Source organism: Juglans microcarpa x Juglans regia, chromosome 6S (assembly GCF_004785595.1).
Source record: "Juglans microcarpa x Juglans regia isolate MS1-56 chromosome 6S, Jm3101_v1.0, whole genome shotgun sequence".
Taxonomy (NCBI): domain Eukaryota; kingdom Viridiplantae; phylum Streptophyta; class Magnoliopsida; order Fagales; family Juglandaceae; genus Juglans; species Juglans microcarpa x Juglans regia.
Genome location: NC_054605.1, coordinates 15,350,218 through 15,370,122, shown reverse-complemented (window position 1 = coordinate 15,370,122; position 19,905 = coordinate 15,350,218). Strand labels below are relative to the sequence as shown.

The 19,905-nt window shown below is 34.6% G+C and overlaps 2 protein-coding genes across 2 annotated transcripts; one reads left to right on the top strand and one right to left on the bottom strand.

Moving 5' to 3' along the window:
• Positions 1-1,021: 1,021 nt before the first annotated feature.
• On the bottom strand, positions 1,022-8,524 carry LOC121237077 (AP-2 complex subunit mu). The gene is made up of 13 exons (XM_041133647.1): positions 8,250-8,524; positions 7,089-7,266; positions 6,540-6,630; positions 5,935-6,029; positions 5,669-5,758; positions 5,541-5,589; positions 5,325-5,463; positions 5,013-5,129; positions 4,052-4,142; positions 3,826-3,968; positions 2,696-2,810; positions 1,702-1,746; positions 1,022-1,288 (listed from the first exon to the last, which is right to left on the bottom strand). Exons 1-13 carry the CDS (start codon positions 8,330-8,332, stop codon positions 1,208-1,210), a joined length of 1,317 nt encoding a protein of 438 aa, XP_040989581.1. The 5' UTR covers positions 8,333-8,524; the 3' UTR covers positions 1,022-1,207.
• A 7,504-nt stretch (positions 8,525-16,028) lies between these two features.
• Positions 16,029-19,507, top strand: LOC121237076 (ferredoxin C 2, chloroplastic). The gene is made up of 6 exons (XM_041133646.1): positions 16,029-16,352; positions 16,609-16,672; positions 17,704-17,792; positions 18,701-18,769; positions 19,080-19,124; positions 19,253-19,507. The coding sequence occupies exons 1-6, from the start codon at positions 16,110-16,112 to the stop codon at positions 19,295-19,297; spliced, it is 555 nt and encodes a 184-aa protein (XP_040989580.1). The 5' UTR covers positions 16,029-16,109; the 3' UTR covers positions 19,298-19,507.
• Positions 19,508-19,905: the final 398 nt, after the last annotated feature.

Below are 19,905 nucleotides of genomic sequence, written 5' to 3'. Positions count from 1 at the left end.
TACAACTCCATTTTCTTCTTTTTTTATGTCTTATTCTCCAGCTTTATATTCAATCAAATCTGGCTTTAATCTTCCATGATCCTTTGGTGGACTTAATTAACACGTTTTACCCCGTCAACTCTAGATAATAACGGCCAGCCAACTCAATAAAAAAGCACATCAGACCCCAAAACTCCATGTTTGAACTACCAGAGCTTCAACAACACAAGAGTTAGGTTGCATTTCGATAATAAGGTATTCTCGGATATTCTGTTAATATTAATGAAAATGTAATAATAAAATATTAAATAGTAGTAAAAAGTAAGTAAAAAGTAATAAATAATAAATAATAATGAGGTATTCTCAGCACCTAAACTAAGTCTACACAAGAGATTGTAGCAGGAATACACAATTCAATTTAGTCGAATCTCCAGCTACTGCTATCACATTTCATATGCATGAAAAGGAAAAGATTCATTGGGTATGATTTCTAGTGAAGTTTAAGTCAACCATTTTACCCAATTGACATAATCTGGTTTCGATAATGCATATCTCATGGAAATTGCAGCACAAGGATGCCCCAAGGCTTTACTACCATGGGAAAAAACAAATTCACTTCTTCACCATTTCTCTACAGAGGTTGAGGGGATTAAAAACTCGAGTTCTGCTATGTAAAGTCACTTTTGTATATTTTTTACACACTCTACTAATGTGATTAATCAAAACAGTTATTATATATTAAAAAAAATGATTCAACCAATCACATCAATAGAATGCATAAAGAATATGCAGAAGTAACTACATAAAATTTTTGTTAAAAATCCAATCATGGTCAATCCAGTCCAGTTATGACCGGAGTGACGTCACTACATAATACAGACGCTTTCAGTCTAGAAAGTCATTGTCATCGATTAAGCGTTCTCAATGCTTCATAGTCTGCAAGTAACAGTCAATTTTTTTGTATCTATAAACGAAAAGAGTCAAAATGTACCAGGATTTTTAAATCACGTAATTGTGACACTAAATCATTGCAACAATATCATTTAATGCACACACTACCAAAGCTATTTTCTTACTGTATAGTATATGTTACAGGAAAAAAATGATAGGCTCCATAAAAGATACATTATATATCATAAAGCTACCAATCGCATCCTTCAAACACAGGTACAATATTTCAATCTCCACCATTTTAAATCCCCAAAAACCTCAGCAGTATTTCCAACTTCTAACACCTAATCTCGTAAGAACCAGCTTTGGTAATATAACGGACCCATTCAACAGTGTTGTAGCCACTCTTTTCCCATACCTGCAAAAAAAAAAAAAAAAAAAATTCAAGTCAAACTAGTGAGGTAAATGCCACATTTTGTAATACAGTTAAATTCTAGTAGAACTTATTTACTCCTTGTGATTTTAAGTTTGATCATTTTAATTCATCCATGACCCTCCCGTCAATCCCATTAATTGAGCCCATGTCACGTGGCTTCAACGTCAAGTTAGCACCAATAGGATATCCGCACATGTCAGCATCCCATTAGCGACGACTTGGCATAAGAGCCAGGTGAAATGGATGCCATTAATAGGTCTAAGAGGAGGGTGACAAGGATTAAAATGATCAAACTTGAACTCTGTTAAGAGCAAAAAGTTCAAAAATTAAGTATACAGACCAATATGTCCATTAGGCAAAACCATGAGGACATACTGAGAAATTATAAAAGTTACCTTGAGGAAACGGACTCGTAAACCAGAGGCTGTGAACATGGGAACCTGCACAAACAATGTTTCAAGTCAGTTCCACCTATAAGGCTCATAACCCAAAAGTAATAGCTAATGTTACAATTGAAGCATCTTAGAATCACTATAAGCCCAATTCCACCTATAAAGAACCAAGGTGGGATTACTTATCAAAAAAAAAAAAGAACCAAGGTGGGGACATGGGCCATGGCACTCAATGTGCTTTTACTCACTCACCTCTAAATCAGCATCCTATGTATTACTTGGCAACGTGTTACACTCATCAGTCGACGAACATGACAAAGGTGAAAGATATTTCTCAGCTCAATAGAAAACAAATATTGTCCACAGAAGACGAGAAAACAGAGGCAAATCCAAGTAACTCCGGATTAACAGAAGTACCTTGACAAGATAAAAGCGCTAAATGTACAAAATATTTTACAAGATTGCTTTTCCAAGCTGTCAATGATGTTTGGATCTCCTCCCCAGGCAAATAAAGGAGTAGATGGGCAGCTGTTGAATCCAAAATGGGTGAAAGTTGTATATGCTTTTGACACAAAGGTTAGTGGGTTAATGCATTGTTTTCTACGAATCTCAATATTAACAGATCAACAAACTTTAGAAGGCCGGAAAAGACATCATCGTAGGTCCAAGCTGAATTTATGGTCTCTAATTGTGCTGATAGCTGATTCTTTTTTTTTCTTTGGGTCAATCTTCTAGAGTTTCTTACGTTCATTGTACTTTCGATTTTCGGTTTGTCAAGGTCTGTTGCATACTTCTTGCCTACTTAGTCAGTGCCCCCTTAGTGTTTGTCAATGCACCTTATAAATTGTCGACTAAAAAAACATATCCTCATTTAATTTTTTTTAATGGATAACATTAAGAATTTCAGGAAACATATCCAGAGTACTGGGAAAAAGGACTCCCACAACTTGCATTTGTAATGGGAATGTGGATGTGACAAAAGTAATTGATTAAGCACCTGGAACTCCATCTGAATTGGTGGCCTTGTCCAAGATTTCTTTTCTGCCATCGTAGAAATCAGCTCAACTTCTGCACTCATGGTTGGCTCAGTTTGACCAGGAAATTTTCTTATCCTACGAATTGAGCAACATCAATTAAACTATAACTACAGATGAAACATACAATCGTGGCACATAAATAAAGAAAGAAAGCAACAACCTAATTCAACTTATAAAAATAATATAAAAACAACTACTAAAAAATTTGGCGATCACATCTACATCAATTGATGAATACATAAACACATGACAGCTCAATCAATAGGTACTGGTTCTTCAGCTACAAGTATAATTAAATTACCATCATGGGGATCTTTTTTTTTTTTTTTTTTTTTTTTCAGTTTGCAAATTGATTTTATCTTAATCTATATAATCATTAGCCCATGTATGATCTCCGCTTTGTCTCACCCAGCTCTATGATACCGCATATAATAAGGATAAGGGTAGGTGGTGTATGAGATCCCACATTGCTTGGGAAGGAGAAGTTCTTGCTCTTTATAAGGTTCCAACAGAACTCCAATTGTATTATTAACTAGTCCTTTTGGAGTATAGACCATGTGGTTTGGGTCTTCCATTGGGGCGTTACAAGCTCTGTGCCATATTGGGTTCAACACAAATTTTAGAATAGTTTTTTTGTCTTCCCTTTTCTTTTGGGCATAGTAAGAGTCAGCAAAGAGTCATCCTTTCAAAAACCTGCATCTTCCTGCCATCATCCCCTTTTATGAAATAAAAGAATTAAATAGCACCAAGGGTGTGCAACCCAGGTACACTAAAGACATTCCAGCCCAAGAGCTAGAAACACTAATCTTGGATTTAGAAAAAAAAAATTCAAAAAACAAGAATTAAAGTAGATTAGGAACAAACAGAAGCAGCTCAAAATAATCTTTTTTCTACTTTAAAAGATATCTAGTAATTCCCCGCCTGCATCAGGATTTTTTGGGTACATGCATGTTTAATATGGGAAAAATGCAGGAAGCAACCTTCCACATACCACAACATAAATAAAACTATATGTCACTGCAATGGTGAAACAGATTAAAAGGAAGTGGGAGCTTAAAATGTTCGGAAGTTCGTAAACTAAGACACTCACTTCCAAACCAAGCAATCAATAGCTGCATTGTACTTTGCTCGACCTGATGTCACTTGAAAACTTGTTTTTGCTGTTTGTTTTGGCACAGGAATTTTGATGACAACGCCAAGAGCAAACATTTTTGCACCAAAGACACTCTTTACCTGAAGATAAACATATATAAGCTAATGGAAAAACTGCTTCACAATTTAAGAGATGGGAAACTTCAACAATTATAATTACAAACCTTAACATTTACTTCCATGCGTGTTCTACCAAGTTCCTTAATTGTTGGCAATACTCGGAATGGAAGATTAACACCCTCAGTGATACGATACCTACAGTAATATGATGACAGAAGTGAGCACTAATTAAGGGGATGCTTGGAGACTGAGATGGGATGAGAAATCCGTAAATAGTAGTGAAACGGTTTGAGTTATGATGTTTTAATGGGTTTTGGGAAATGAGGGAGAAAAAGTTGAATAAAAATATTATAAAGTTAAAATATTATTAAAATATAATTTTTTTAATATAATTTTTGTTTTGAGATTTAAAAAAGTTGAATTGTTTTTTATGTTTTTTTTTGGAAGTTTGGGAAAGTTGTGATGATTAGGTAATGATTAGATGAAAAAGTTGAAGATTTAAAATTGAAAAGTGTTTGTGTTTGAGTGATGTTTGAGAAGGAAATGGGCTGAGATGAGAAGGAATGAAAACTATTCCTAAACAACCCCTAAAAGTCCAAAAGCTGAAAATTCAGGCCCCACAAAGCAAGCGGGGCACTTTATCTATATCATGTACTAGTTTGTGCATTTATTATATCCCCTTGAAGTGTGTGTCAGATTCACAGCAGCATATTGGCACCTCCTTTCTGATCTCCAAAAAGTAGGGTGATTGTATCATTGATAGTGCCATTGATAAGAAAGAAAGAGAAAAAGATGGGATTCGTAAATCTTTCTGGCTACTGAATTTAAATATACTTGAAATTAAATTAAATACTGGTGGCTACAAGAGAACAATCACAAATTCAAAACTGTTATTTTCCTTATCAAAACTCTAAAAATCCTGCATTGAGCCAATAACCTCAAAACTGGATAAGCAAGAGAGGGAAGGGGGGGGGGGGGGGGGGGGGGGGGGGGGAGTCAGGTTGTTGCATGCATTACTGCCTATTAAAAAATAGTACAAAGGTTGTGAGAAATTTAAGAGCTTACTTCATCAATTCAAATTCCCCATCAGGTGGCACAAAACTCACAGTCTTCTCTGAGTTAAATCTTGTCAAATTCACACATTGATGGAAAGTGACGTCATCAAGCTCAATTGTTTTACCACTGTAAAACACGGCATTTCAGAGAGAGAGTGACTAGACGAAAGCAAAAATATAAAGATACTGCCTTGCACAATCCAGCATTGCATAAAACTTGAGTAATTTTGGTGGAAAGAATACGGAAGAGAACTTTTTACAAACACTTGAACATCCAAAGACGAACACTAAAAGGAAGAACTAGAAAGTGTCATTAAATTACCTTTTAGTAGGACGTGATTTAATTTGAGACTCTTTCTCAAGGCCAATTTTATCATTTAAACCCAACTTCAAATCAGGCATTCCAGACAAGAAGCACTTCATAAGAATCTTTCCCGTCACATCACAACGCAGAACGCTACCTATATTGACCAGACTGTTTTTTAAGTGATAAAATTAAGAACAGCCGTGCAAACTACCACCAAAAACCACTACCCACCTTTTGAAGACATGAGAAGATTTACACTTTCCACAATATCCAGAAAGACCTGTACAGAATGAGTCTTTAAATAATCCAACAGAATGGCTTTATCCAAAACAGAAAAGAAATGGAAAAATTAAAATCACCTCGTTCTTTTTATAAGCTAGACCTTCTCTCCGCCAACCAACAGCACCTGTAACTTGTAAGGTTGCATTGGGAACAGGTTTATCTGTAGGCTTTTTTCGTGCATATGGTAGAAAAAAAATTATCAGATCATCTTTTACAAGCATTTCATACATAAAATGAAATATACTTCTTAAAAACCTAAAAACTACACAGAACAAATCCCAAGAAGACTGCTAACAGACATTGATGGATCACCAAACCCTGAAATATTTAACTACCAACTAACCTTCGATGAGAATGGTGATCGCACTCCTTCCTGAGTGATGTAAAGCTTTAAAATCTCCGGAGATAGATTTTGTGGGTAACCAAAATCCATAATTTCTGCAATTAGAGTAGCATTATTCCTTAACACCTTTATATGATCTTGATCACAGTTAAAATAAATTATGTGAATTTTCATTTGCTGAATAGGCAAAAAATAAGCAACTGGTTATTAGTCATACCACCTTCTAAGTGGCATGACTAATAAGTGGTCTGTTAGCAGAAATGTATGTTTTCAATTATGGCACACGTGTTTTCCACCTGAAGAACAAATTTTACGGTGAAAACTAAATACAACCACGTTCATTACAACCCAGTTAGGTCACATGGGTCATTGAAAATACAACCCCGCAAAATGGCTTTGAGTGGGTTATGCTAACATCTGATGGAATGGAAGAAATGGATCGGTCTGGGTTCTGAGCCGAGTTCACCAATCCAAACCATCCAGGTCAGCTTGAGTATAATAACCATGACTAAATTTTTTTTTTTTTTTTTATAAGTAAAAATATACCATGACTAAATTTATGCATATGGAAATAATTAGGCGTATTTTCCTCTCCAATTACATACCATCCAATAACTCATAAATGAGAACAAAATTATTACGGATTGCATCTTCATCAAAAGCTCCACCAAAATAAGATTTAAAAAGTGCAACAGCCTGGAAACGAAACAGAGAAAATCATTAGCAACAACTACCAAAAATTTGTGAATAAAAGCATTATTAACCACTAAAAGCCCAAGGGCTGAAGTCACTAACCATAACCTAACACCAAATTGAGGATAACAGGATCATGTTTTCTGTATCAAATGGAATACCACTAGATGATTTTCGGATTGTAAGTTACCCTTACACCCCAATGAGTCTTGAACTCAACCTACCATCCACCCTGTAAAATACACCTTTTGACATATCAAGCCTCCCCCAAACACTAATGCATATAACTTCTAATTCCAGATCGATTTATTTATTCATTGATAAGATTTTAGAAGCTTCTAGAAACCTGAATACAAATAAATATAGAAAAAAAAAATTCCCAAAAAAAATCTTGAAATTGAATTCAAAAAGGGAAAAGCTGCAGCCACAAAGAATGTAAACAATAAGAGGAAGCTAAATACCTCAACAACAAACTTGAAAGCACAAGCTACATTTGCATTGCTGCTGACAACAATCACAATGTAGACATTGCTGATTCTCATATAAAAGAAAGAGCAGCCGCCAATCTGCCGCACAGGACATGTACCAAGTTCTTTGGTTTGCATTATATGCACCCGGAAAGCATCAACCATATTTCCCCTGACAAAAAGAATGAGGGTTGAAAGTCATGTAATTATTTTTAACATATGTAGCAAGAGACAACTTGATAAAAGATGGATCAAAGAAGGAAATGACAAGCATAATAAAATAATATGACATGATTAACCAAGTAAGTGATGGGAATATTTGTAATGTTTTATTTTAGTACTGTTTTTCTTTAGCTTGTATTTAGGTGTACTCACTTATATACGTCCTGTGTACTTGAGTTATGCCTATTTACTTGGAATAAATTCTCTTATTAACTATAAAAAAAAGAGCTAATTGGAATCATTATAAACTGCAAAAATTCTCCAATCCAGATAATGCAGGATCTCATTCACTACCCTTCCTATACTTGGTCTTGACCGTTATAATCTCCTCACTCAAATCTCGGACATTCTCCCTAGGCCATTCTTAAGGTGACATGACTCAAATCTTGTACTTTTGGTTGGAAATTGGCTCCGATACCATTTACAACTACCTAAGGAAATCCAAGACATCTAGACAAATACCAAAATGACTAGCTGAGGTTACAACTAGAACCTCTCAAAATCATCATAAACCATAAGAACTTCTCCCCAAACAATGCCAATCACATTCATCACCTTTCCTATTTGGGTCTCTTCGTACTTCGACAGTACATAAAACAAAATGTGAACGAAGTCTACCATGTGATCTATATTTTAGTATGCTTTGGTTGCTTATTTGCGACCAAAATGATAGTACAGCGTACCCCCTACCCCGTATGCATTAACGCACAAACAGAACAAACAATTCGGCAGTACCCAGATACTTTTACCCCGATATAAGTCAACCCATTATTGAAAGACCTTTGAATAGATGCACACAACTATCGGCATCAAGATTTTGTCACACCGATGCCCCAAATCCTAGAATTAAACAATAATCTATACATAACCAATCCCACCCTACATCCATAGCACCAAATTAAAGCGAGCGGGAGAGAAAGAGAGGGTAATCACCCAACGTCGTCGCGATAAAGGCGGTTGATGAGAACATCGCCCCGGAGGTTCAGGAAGTATATAGCCGAAGCGGCCACCGGCATGGCTGATCCAGTGGGTCGCGTCCAAAATCAAGATACAAAGACCCAAACCAGATGGACGGTGAAGAGGCGTAGCTGGGATACCAGATCTGCTGAGCGGAGTACGTTGGGCACGCGGCTACAGCATCGGAAATGGTCGTAAAGATACAGAGAAGGGAAGAAAATGAAAATTCCACCAGTTGTATTAAGGTCGTTTGGATGGAGAGAGAGTTAAATAAGGTCGTTTGTATCAAGGTCGGGACGGAGAGATGGTTAGGATATAATTTTGGATAAAAATTAAAAGTTAAATAAAATATTATTTTTATTTTAATATTTAAAAAATTAAATTATTTATTATATTTTATGTAAAAATGTAAAAAAATTATAACGATGAGATAAAATGAGATAAAATTATTTCTATATCCAAATAAGATAGTATATAAATAAATTCTCAAAGTCACACGCGTAGTTCAAATGAAAATAAAGCCTTTGCCTTTCTTTTAGAAATATTTTATTTCATTTTATTATTATAAATTTTTAAAATTTATCTATAAAATATAATAAATAATTTATTTGTTTTAAATTTTAAAATAATAATAATATTAAAAATTAATATTTTATTTAACTCCTATTTAATTCATCTCATCTAAATATATTATCCAAACAGTATCATAAAATACAAATTTAACTCGAATATTATGAATTTTGAAGCTTTTACTGTTTACATATTCCGCTGTAAAATATTTTCTTACCTTCTAAATTCCAATATTTGATTCGAGAGAAGATTGATCAATAAAATATTAAAATGTTATTGATTTGAAATTCTGACATGTAGTCTTCTTTAAATATAATTATTTTGGTAAAAGCATATGTTAACCTGCAGATTTTGTCATTTTATTTTTAATTTATTGTACATTAATTTTAAATAATAGAATAATAACTATTTAATCTGAACAGTTAGTATTTTTTTTTTTAGAAATGAACAGTTAGTATTTAAATAGATATACAAGGGAAAATGTTATGTTGAACATAAATACCTATCCGTGGGTATTCAGGCCATTTCCAAATCAAATCCTCCAACAGATTTGGACAATTCATAATATTACCAGAGATATTCATTACCTGCTCCCTACGTTTGGAGATTGCAGTGAAGAAAATTTATCGATCTTAAAATCGATGTGCGCATCAGATAGCGCAACGGGCAGCTTCCAACCACCTTTATAAAAGTATTCCTCTTATTTGTATTCCAGACTATGTTCTTGATTTTCGTAGTGGCAATGACCTTCCTAATATTTTAACTTAATTATGAATTCAGTTGTGATAGTGTAGTTTGTTCTTGAATGAAGCTTGTTTAAAAAAAAAAAAAAATACCCATCCGAGGGTAGTCCAAGCGGTAAGAACGAACTTGTGTGCATGAGCCACATATCACATGTTTGATTCTTCTGAGATAAAATTGCGATCTAAGTGAGAGCCTGGTGGCCATGCTCGCATGTTGCTATGCTAGTCTCTCCGTGAGTTTTAAGTTTTATAGGTGAGTCCTAAGAGCTTGCTTTAGTAAGATGGTTCCCTTGTTATAAAAAATAAAATAAATAATAAATAATAACAACAACGTTATCAAGTGCAAAATAGCTATGTGATGAACTTGATGATGGGTGTCAATTAACAGCACTAAGATCCTCTACAATTTTTTAATTGAGTAATTTATATAATTAAAAAGAAATAGACATAATATGTAGACTATATATAATTAAATATTGTTAAAAAATCGCAATAATTCTAATGTTAAATATATTACAATCCATACGTTGTGTTTATATCTTATTGAATTGAAGACATCATTTAATTAAAAAAAAAAAAAAAACTTGATCCCAATAAATATTGCAAACTAATATGGTATGAGACACTTCAAACTTAAAAGGCTCTGTACTTGCAATCATAGTTTCAAAAAAAGGCATGTAATGTTGGATGTTTTGGTCTTTAGGTGGAGCTTGATTGGTGTTAATTTGGAGGTTACCTGTTTAGTTGCAAGGTCTTTTAAGATGGACCAAGAAGTTGGTTCAATCCAATAGTTCAATGAGTAATGCTAAAGAGAAGTCATTGTAGCAGTGCACACTTTGCACTCACTGCATGGCTGTTTCTAATTGATTGTTCCCATCACTCACTTGGAAAGATGTGTGAACTAAATGATGTCACATCATGTATGCAAAATGGATGTTTCCAATAGTAACTTTTATCTATATTTATTCTAGTTTAATATCCTGAAGATGAGAAGTAGGGCAAATATATTCTATAAGAATAAAGGTACTCATCATACATTTTATCATCATTTTCTCACCGTTTTATGATTTGATAATAAAAATTATTTATTATGTTTTATTTATGGATCAATCAAAAGATGTTACGCGAAGAAATATTGAACAAATAATGATCACGTTAAAAGAATATTGAGAGAATAATGATTTCGCATTAAAGAAATATCAAGAAGGTGGTGATAAAAATATTTGTAAATAAAATTTATTATATTTTTTTAAGAAATGTATTTGTTAAGCATGTATATTTATTCGCCCTCTTTGGAAAATGCAAGAATATTTTCAAAAAAATAAGGTCTGATTTGTTTTGACAACATTTGAAATCATCTCATTCCATCTCATCTTATCTCAATATCCAACGACTATTAAACACAAACATTTTTCAATTTCAAATTTTCAAATTTTTCATCTAATCATTATAACTTTGCCAAACTTTCAAACAAAACATAAAAAATAATTCAAGTTTTTCAAATTTCAAAACAACAATAATATTTTAACCATATTTTAATTTTATTATTTATTTATTTTTCTCATTTTTCAAAATTTTGTAAAAATCTTAACTCAAATAATTTTACTACTATTTATAAATTATCTCAAATTACTCTAATGTCATCTTATATGCATAACAAAGGGTGGACTAAACACAACGGAAACTATTCCCCAAATAGGCAAATACTCTCAAATTTTTCATGCAAACAAGCTGTTATGGCTTCGTGAAGACTCGACAGAAGAGAGAAGAAGTTAGGTCTTGAACTGAAGTAAGAAGCCTTCAGTTGAACGAGGTCGTTTTTGGGTAGGGAGAATAAAAGACCAAAACGCAGCAGCAGCACGAGGCCTTTGGAGTGCACTGTTTAAGGAGTCATAATTATAATGTGTCGTTTTGATTACTTTCAGTAGAAATATGCACTAGGATATTTTATGTTTACATTCTATTATTTATAGATTGCCACGTTCATGTATGTCAGAAGTTCTTAGTAATAGACAGAGGGAATATATGGGAGAAGAGAGGAAGAAAACAGTATCGAATATCTTGTATGAATTTGGCATGAACACTGGCGGCTAGGGTTCCTTGAAAACCCTTATCATTTACAATCATTTACAGTAATATTCCATCAATTTCATCTCTATTTCACATCTATTTTCATCTCTACTTCTTTTCTCATTTCCAATTACAACCAGACCCATAACAATTAGTATCCAGAAACACCGATTCTAATGGCTGAGGGCACCGATCCAAGCAACAACAAGAGAGAATTCAGAGGCAAGTTGAGGCACATGAACATAGCATCCAGGAAATTAGAGAGTAGATGCGTACTATGATTGCTACCCAAAACCAAATGAATGAGATAATGCGTACTATGGTTGCTATCCAAAACCTAGTACCTCACCGTGAACCACATGTAGAATTGGAACAAGAAAACTATGACCATCGGAGGCATGGGCAAAGGGAAATCAAGCTGGATTTCCCACATTTTGATGGTGCAAACTCAACAGGATGGATCTTTAAGGCATCTCACTATTTTGACTTTCATCAAACACCTTCGGCTCAAATATTACTCATGGCTTCATATCACATCGATGGAGAGGCATTGATTTGGTTCCAAGATGCAGTTGATACTGGACAGTTTACTTGTTGATAAACCTTCTTTCAAGCCCTCCAAATGCAATTTGGCACCACCGTTTACAATGACCCCATGGAAGCAATCACAAGGCTGAAGCAAACTTCAATAGTAGCAGCTTACAAGGTCAGTTTGAAGTCCTTTCAAATAGCCTTAAGGGGCTCTTAGACACTCACAAGTTGAGCTGTTTTCTTAGTGGCCTCAAATACAATATCTGCGTCTCACTCCGTATGTTTAATCCGATGAATTTGAGTGCTGCATTTGGCATTGCAAAAATACAGGAAGAATATCTGGTCACTACAAGGAAAACTGTGAAACCGTGGATGGAAAGAAGCAACTCATCATCATTAGGTGTTGGTCAAGGGGTAAATTCTAGTGAAGGTCAAAACAGAGCCCCTAAATATGCAACCCTACCAAGAGAGTTTTCTCTACACAGATGGATGAGAAGAGAAAAAAAAGATTATGTTACTATTGTGAAGAGAAATAGAACCCCTTCCATATATGTAAAAGACCCAAAGTGTATTTGTTGCAAGGGTATGAGGGAGGGGCAAATGAGAAATCAAATGAGGTTTTTTATGATTCCAAAAATTTTGAGGAAGGAAGTGTGTAATACCCTATATGATAAAGATATGGTAGGTGGTATATGAGATCCCACATCGTTTGAGAAGAAGAATTTCTTACTATTTATAAGTAGGGGGTGTAAATTTAAACTGGAAAACCGGACCAACTAAGAAGAAGAATTTCTTGCTATTTATAAGTAGGGGATGTAAATTTAAACCGGAAAACCGGACTAGTTGGTCCGGTTTTGAACCGGTCCGGTCCGGAACCGGTTCCTATATTATGAAAATCGGTCGGAACCGGTCCGGTTTCGGTTTCATAGTTTCCAAAACCGGACCGGACCGAACCAGACCGGTTAGAAAATATATATATAAATTAATTTTATATATTATACAATATATTTATATATAATATATAATTATATATTAAATTTTTATATATAATATATAATTATATATCATATATGAAATAATTTCATATTATAATTTATAAATTATAACATAAAATGTTAATCTTAAATATGAACATTTGTAATTTGTTTGATCGTATGTTATTAATATAATTATATATAAGATAATGTTATTATAATTTATAAAATAAAAGTTTAATCTTAAAGATGAAAATTTAATTGATCATATGCTTTAAACATAATATATATGTATATTAAATTATTAATAACATTTTATCATAAGAAGTAACACTTTATTATATGTTTTTTATATTTTAAAAAAATCGAAAAACCTGACCGAACCGGACTGGAAACCAGTAAAATCGGATGTACCGGTTTAGGAGGGTAACCGGAGCGTAATCGGTTTTGAAAAATGAAAAATCGGTACATATCGGTTTGGTCCTAGATTTTGTCCAAAATCGGACCGGACCGAACCGGATCGGTTACACCCCTATTTATAAGGTTCCAATGAGACTCTAATTGTATCATTAACTAGTCCTTTCGGAGTATAAACCATATGGCTTGGGTCTTCCATTTGGACGTTACAAAGCGTGTTACCTACTGTCTGATGCAAACCAAGGAGCTGGACATGCTGATCATACAAGTGGGAATGAAGCTAAATTTGCACAAGACCCTTTGTCACTTCCTAGTGGCCCAATTACAAGACTTAGAGCCAAACGTTTCAAGGAAGCACTAAATGGGCTAATCCAAGAGAATTGGGCTGATTTTAAAAAGACCAAGGTGGGCTTAAAAAATAATCAAGGCTTAGTCCATGTCATCAAAGCAATTGAAGATGCTAATTAGCATGCAGAAACGTGACCAGTATGGTCTGACCATTAAAGGGCGTGAATTTGTTGAGTTTCAAGGATATTAAATAAGAGAATGAACTTGGTCTTGGCTGGGTATGTTAAATACATTGAATTTAGTCATTTAATTATTTTTGGCTGCCTCTATAAGTCCAAAAGGCCTAAAAACGTGGGGACTTGTTTATGTTAATATTTGTGTTGTTTTTAAAACTGTAATTATGACTTTTCTTATTCTTGGAGGGTTGTTCCAAGTATATAGATGGACATTACGAATTTTAATGGCAGATTTTGCTCTTCAAAAAATTATCTTTGTGAGGTCTTGTGTTGCTCTTGGTTCTTAAAAGAACTCTTTAAACTTATCAAGTTAATCTTGTGGCGTTCAAACACCAAACTTATCACCTTGATTCTTGATAGATTCTTAGGATTTCTTGGTGTGGCGTTTCAATCCTTCATAGCTTGGTTCTCATCTAGTTGGGTGACAGGTCAAGGCTCAACAAATCTTGTCTATACAATCTTGGGGTTCCAAGCCATCATTATTATCGAGTTTCATCACAATTGTTGGTGGAGTTCATATCACTGTCCAAGGGGGACCTGAGATTTCCATTAATACAATCACGAGAACTCCTACTTCAAACACTACGAGAATCCATGGTTAGATTGAAAGATAGGGGTTGGTGATTTTGGTGGATTCGGGTAGCACCTACAATTTCTTAGACCCCTCTATAAGTAGGAGAACAAGCTTATATATAGAACCAACAACGAAGTTGTCAGTCAAGGTGGCAAATGGGGATACCATTCATAGTGGAGGACTTTGCCAAGTAGCTCTACCTTTGAGGGTGGGAAGAAGTCCTTGCTGGACAGTGTTGGTAAGGGCAGGGGACTTTTTTTTACAGTAAATTACTACTCCTACTCATAAAACACAGCAGCCATTATGTCCTAAAATACAACTCCTACTACTCAAGAAATTTAACAGGTTTTTGAAGAACCTATTGGGTTACCACCCAAATGACACCAAGATCACATAATAGTATTGAAAGAGGGAATCCTTTCAATTTCAACTCGACTTTATCGATATCCTTATTATTAAAAATCTGAAATTAAGAAGATTGTAGCTGAGTTGTTGAAAACTGGTGTGAAAACTACTCGACGTCAAATATTATTTACAACTGATAACTCTTATAATGTCTTTCAATTGATATATGCTTTATAATTTCTTCTCGCACGAGTCCTAAGAGTACTGTATTGCGTCTTTGTCTTTGTCTTTGATGTGGTTTACTACATGCTCCACCAGGAATTTTGTGATAAGTTTATGATTAGGAGATGGGATTTCTGCCAGATCGTATGGGTATGCATTGAGAAGAGAGGATGGGTGGTCCATTCGTTAGAAAATGTAAAAATTAAAATTAAAATTATTTTTTTGAATTTTACTTTGTAAAATAAAAAAAAAAAAAGAGAGAGAAATGTTGCTTGTCAATTATTATCTCGATTTTCTATACCATTAAATAACATGTGATTTGTCATTTTATTATTTTATTTAAACACACACATTTATACATTAATATATATGTGTTTAAATAGAAGAAAAAAATAATAAATTACATAATTAATATGTGATGTAAGAGATGATAAGTAAAATTTTTCATAAAAAAGACCTCATTCAAAATCTTCGTCTCATGCCCTACAACTAATTGAGTCGGTCACGATACGATTGATCCGCAATCAACTTATTTATCAATCGTGTCTTGTTAAATCAATTCGTTTTATCAAAATTCATTTATATTAAATACAAACTCGTTTATTTATGTGGAATTCACGTTGCCACCCCTAAGATCAAAATTAATACAGATCAAAATTGAATTCAATATATATATATATATATATATATATATATATATATAAGATCAAAATTAATAATGTTTTTTTAAACGATTTTCTGTCAAATTGATCAGACGGTCCGTAGCTCCTTACTACATATCACTCTATATAGACGTGGCCTCTAGATCACTATCTCTTTGCGTTATCCCGATACCGAGCAAGAGAAGGGAGCGACAGAGAGCAACGATGGACCTTACGGTTGCTTGCAATCCCTCCTGCACTGCGGTGTACCGGAGACCAGCGCCTCGCCTGCAATTGGCTTCGCAGAAGAGTTCCATAAAATGTCGCCGAAAAACGACGTCGGAGCTGCAAACGCCCTCTGGATTCACCGCTCGGGCCGGCAACAGCCATTCTCCGTCGATCCCGACCCATAAAGTCACCGTTCACGACAGACAACGTGGAGTGGTGCACGAGTTCTTCGTTCCCGAGGTACTACTAACCGGTTTGGATCCCAAGAAAATGCGCCAAAACAACAAAGGAAATCAAATTGTTTCCGAATCGTATACACTTACTTTTAGAATTTCTTGGCCTAGTTGAGCTCTTAAAAAAGTAAAATCTATGATATATATATATATATATATATATATGTGCGTGTGTTCTTGTGAGTGTGTATATATTTATTCTCCAATATAATCAGTACTTTCGAATTCACGTGTAGTTCATTAGGTTGTAACTGCAAATGCAGGACCAGTATATACTGCACACTGCTGAATCTCAGAACATCTCCCTTCCTTTCGCTTGCAGGCACGGTATTGTTCTCTAATTCATTGGTTCATTAACCATCTTGTTAGAATAACAAGTTATAACTATACTGTCGAGTTTTTTACTCTTTTCTTAGCATAGGCTCTTGAGATACTTTATCATGACATCAGAATGGAGGCTCACCTTGCCTCATATTAATGATGATATGTCTTATATTTTCCCTTATCATGATATCAGATCAGACATTCATTTATATATCATTTTTGGCGGAGTATAGTATTTGCCGTCACGGTATACTCATAGCATCATAAAAAAACTTGCGATGTCCTATCTAATGAATAAATTACAGAAAATAGTTATATCAGTGTAAGTTATAGCCAAAACATTAGTTGGATGTCAATGTTGCATCTCCTCAGGCAGCCAGAGGGCACATAGACTCCAGAAAATATGCACGATTTCCTGTATTGGGCAATCGACTTATCCTCCCAATAATGGTATGTACCAATGTAGACTGGTTGTGAAACTGAAACATTAGTTGAGATTTGAACTTTGAATATCAATTCCAGCATAAGGAGTTCTAGAATCTCCAGAAAGCCATGTGGTGGTAGTAGATTTGAGTATTTTTTTGATACGTAAGAAGTAAATTATATTGATATGAATGAAATAGGCATAACCCATGTACACAAGAAGTATACAAAAGAACACCTACATACATTCTAAATTAAAGACAAAAAGTCATGAGCATTGTTTCCATCAAGTACAATGGCTGAAAACCAAAGCATTAAAGTGTGCATAAAAAAATTCTGAAGCTCTGCTATTGTGCGCTCCCTATCTTCAAAGCATCGCTCATTTCTTTCCGTAGATTTGAGTATTTGCAGGCTACCTTAGTGATCAAATATTCTGGTTCATAATTCCTACTCTCTTTTTTTTTTCACTTGATATTCTATAAAACTAAAGTTTATTTGTTATTTCAACACTTAAAAGAAAGAAAAAAAGGGGGCAAAAACCGACTATAACATGGGCCTTGTCTCATCTCTTTTAAACTTGCTCTTTCTGAAGAGCTTCTTCTATGTGGTAGGTTGTTGTACTAGCTGTGCTGTACGTGTAAAATCTGGACAACTTAGGCAGCCTGAAGCGCTAGGAATATCTGCAGAATTGAAATCAAAAGTACGTATTGTTACCTTCATTTGGAATTGGATTACATTTCCTTTTTACTTGCAGGTTTCGTAGTGACCATGAATGAGGGTCTCAGTTCTGAAAGTTATCTATTTGAATGCTCCTCTTGTATAATTGTGCTGGAAAAATCAATTTTTTGACTCCTAGATTATGATCTGGGGTGGTAGTCCAAAGAATTGATCAATTTGACAGAAGAATGTCATCTCTGAGGTGATCTGGTGCAGTTTGTCTGAGATGATTTTGGAAGCTAGATGAAATCAAAACTGTCTTAGAAATGTTGTTGTTGAGGACCTCAACTAATTGAACAATTTTACTAGATCAGGCTTTACAACCATCTTACATGTGTAATAGGCACATTAAGTTGGATATACTTTGCACAAATGGTCATTTAACTGACAGGGTGCTCTTACACTTGCCTTTCAGCAAAAGATTTTGGCCTGCGTAATTTCTGCAAGATTTTTTTTCCAGCATTTAGTTTTCTCTAAAACACTAGGAAAGTAAGCAAGAAAAGAAAACAATATGCATGGGAGTCAGAGGGACTTCGTCAATCACAAAGTGAATCCATATAAGTTAACCTAGTATGCAGAAACATTAATAAAGAATGGACGTAATTGCTTTCAAAAGATCCTTCTATACTAGCCCGATGCATTGGAAAATGCATGGTTCAATACAAACAAGGTCAATAACTCCCTGATGTCATTCAGCATCCTATATTAGATGTGAGGCACTTTCTTTTTTCCCTTTTGGAAGACCTTGTGGCAACATTATACTGCAGAAGCACATATGCAGTTTACCGTGTACATGGGGTCTTTTGTAGTTATATGTTTCTTCATATATCTTTTCCTCCTTTTTTCCTTCAAAAATGTGTTAGGTTTATGTTTGTTTCCTCTGTCATGCAGGGGTATGCATTGCTTTGTGTGGGCTTCCCATCATCTGACCTTGAAGTGGAAACGCAAGACGAGGATGAGGTAAGACAGATAGTTACAACCATTTGATTAGTTGGAGTACTAACCGCATTTTTGGATGTCAAATAGGAATTGGAATTATTGCTTCGAGATTTAAATATGTAAACTAAGTCCTTGGTGATTGTGCTTTTTGTCTAATCATTGAGGTTGAATTGTATAAATGCCTGAAGTGATGTTGGTTCAGTTCTCTGACTATATCCTAGAAAGAAACTAAAAGGAGGGCAAAAAGAGTGGTGGTGTATTTTTGAATTATTCTGCTTATTACTATTTTGATCTAACATACTTGGTGATTTGAAAAATTTGGTGTATTCAGGTATACTGGCTTCAGTTTGGAAGATATTTTGCCCGAGGACCAGTTGTAAGCCCCTAATCCTTTAAATCCCCCCAAAAACAGGAATTTAATGAGCAAAAACGGAGGAATACAGTTGTCAATAAAGAACAAGAAATCAAACAAACTCACCCTTTTCATTGCGTTGAATGTTGCAGGAGAGGGATGACTATGCATTGGAATTGGCCATGGGTGACGAATAAGCAATGTACAATATCAGTTTAGGAGTAGAATCGATGGAGTAAAACATCCAGATTGCATTTTCCCCTCTCTTTTTCTAGTTCCCTTTCCAATTTTCACCCCTTCCCTGTATTTTACCCTGTTAATAATGTATGCGGATTACTAAGCAAACATTATATACCATGTATCATCTGCAGATGGATATTATTGTTGAAGATAATTTCCTCTTTCAATCTTCCAACTTACTTTTTCATAGTAGTGTCTTGGCATCTTGATGATGTTAGTCTGGATAGACCTGTGTATGCACATTTCCTTTTGCCAAGTTCTAGTGTCAACAAGTTATCTTGACATGATGACATCTGGTTCTTGTACAGCAGCAAGAAATAGTAGCAGTTTTTGTTCATGGGCAACAGGGTGAGCAATCTTTAAGCTGTCAATTTCTAGGAGGTTTTGTTTTGCCCCTCGGAGGTTCATGAAGAAGGGAAAAACGGAAGGAAACTGCATATTTGTTCAATCAATGGCGAGCTAGGTATGACTTGGTTTTAAAAAGAGAGATGTTTTAACCTTCTACAAAAGTAAATTTACAAACTGACATAGTTTGATGTGGTTCATTAAATTATAAATCTACTTT

What these genes read in the sequence shown, in the direction of transcription:
- LOC121237076 (XM_041133646.1), top strand. Translation starts at nt 16,110, where the DNA reads ATGGACCTTACGGTTGCTTGCAATCCCTCCTGCACTGCGGTGTACCGG. An exon ending in TCCTTTCGCTTGCAGGCACG is followed by an intron (nt 16,673 to 17,703) that starts GTATTGTTCTCT and finishes TCTATGTGGTAG; the next exon opens with GTTGTTGTACTAGCTGTGCT. An exon ending in ATTTTGCCCGAGGACCAGTT is followed by an intron (nt 19,125 to 19,252) that starts GTAAGCCCCTAA and finishes TGAATGTTGCAG; the next exon opens with GAGAGGGATGACTATGCATT.
- LOC121237077 (XM_041133647.1), bottom strand. Translation starts at nt 8,332, where the DNA reads ATGCCGGTGGCCGCTTCGGCTATATACTTCCTGAACCTCCGGGGCGAT. An exon ending in CTTTCAAGTTTGTTGTTGAG is followed by an intron (nt 6,631 to 7,088) that starts GTATTTAGCTTC and finishes TTTCGTTTCCAG; the next exon opens with GCTGTTGCACTTTTTAAATC. An exon ending in TCTTCTCATGTCTTCAAAAG is followed by an intron (nt 5,464 to 5,540) that starts GTGGGTAGTGGT and finishes TGGTCAATATAG; the next exon opens with GTAGCGTTCTGCGTTGTGAT.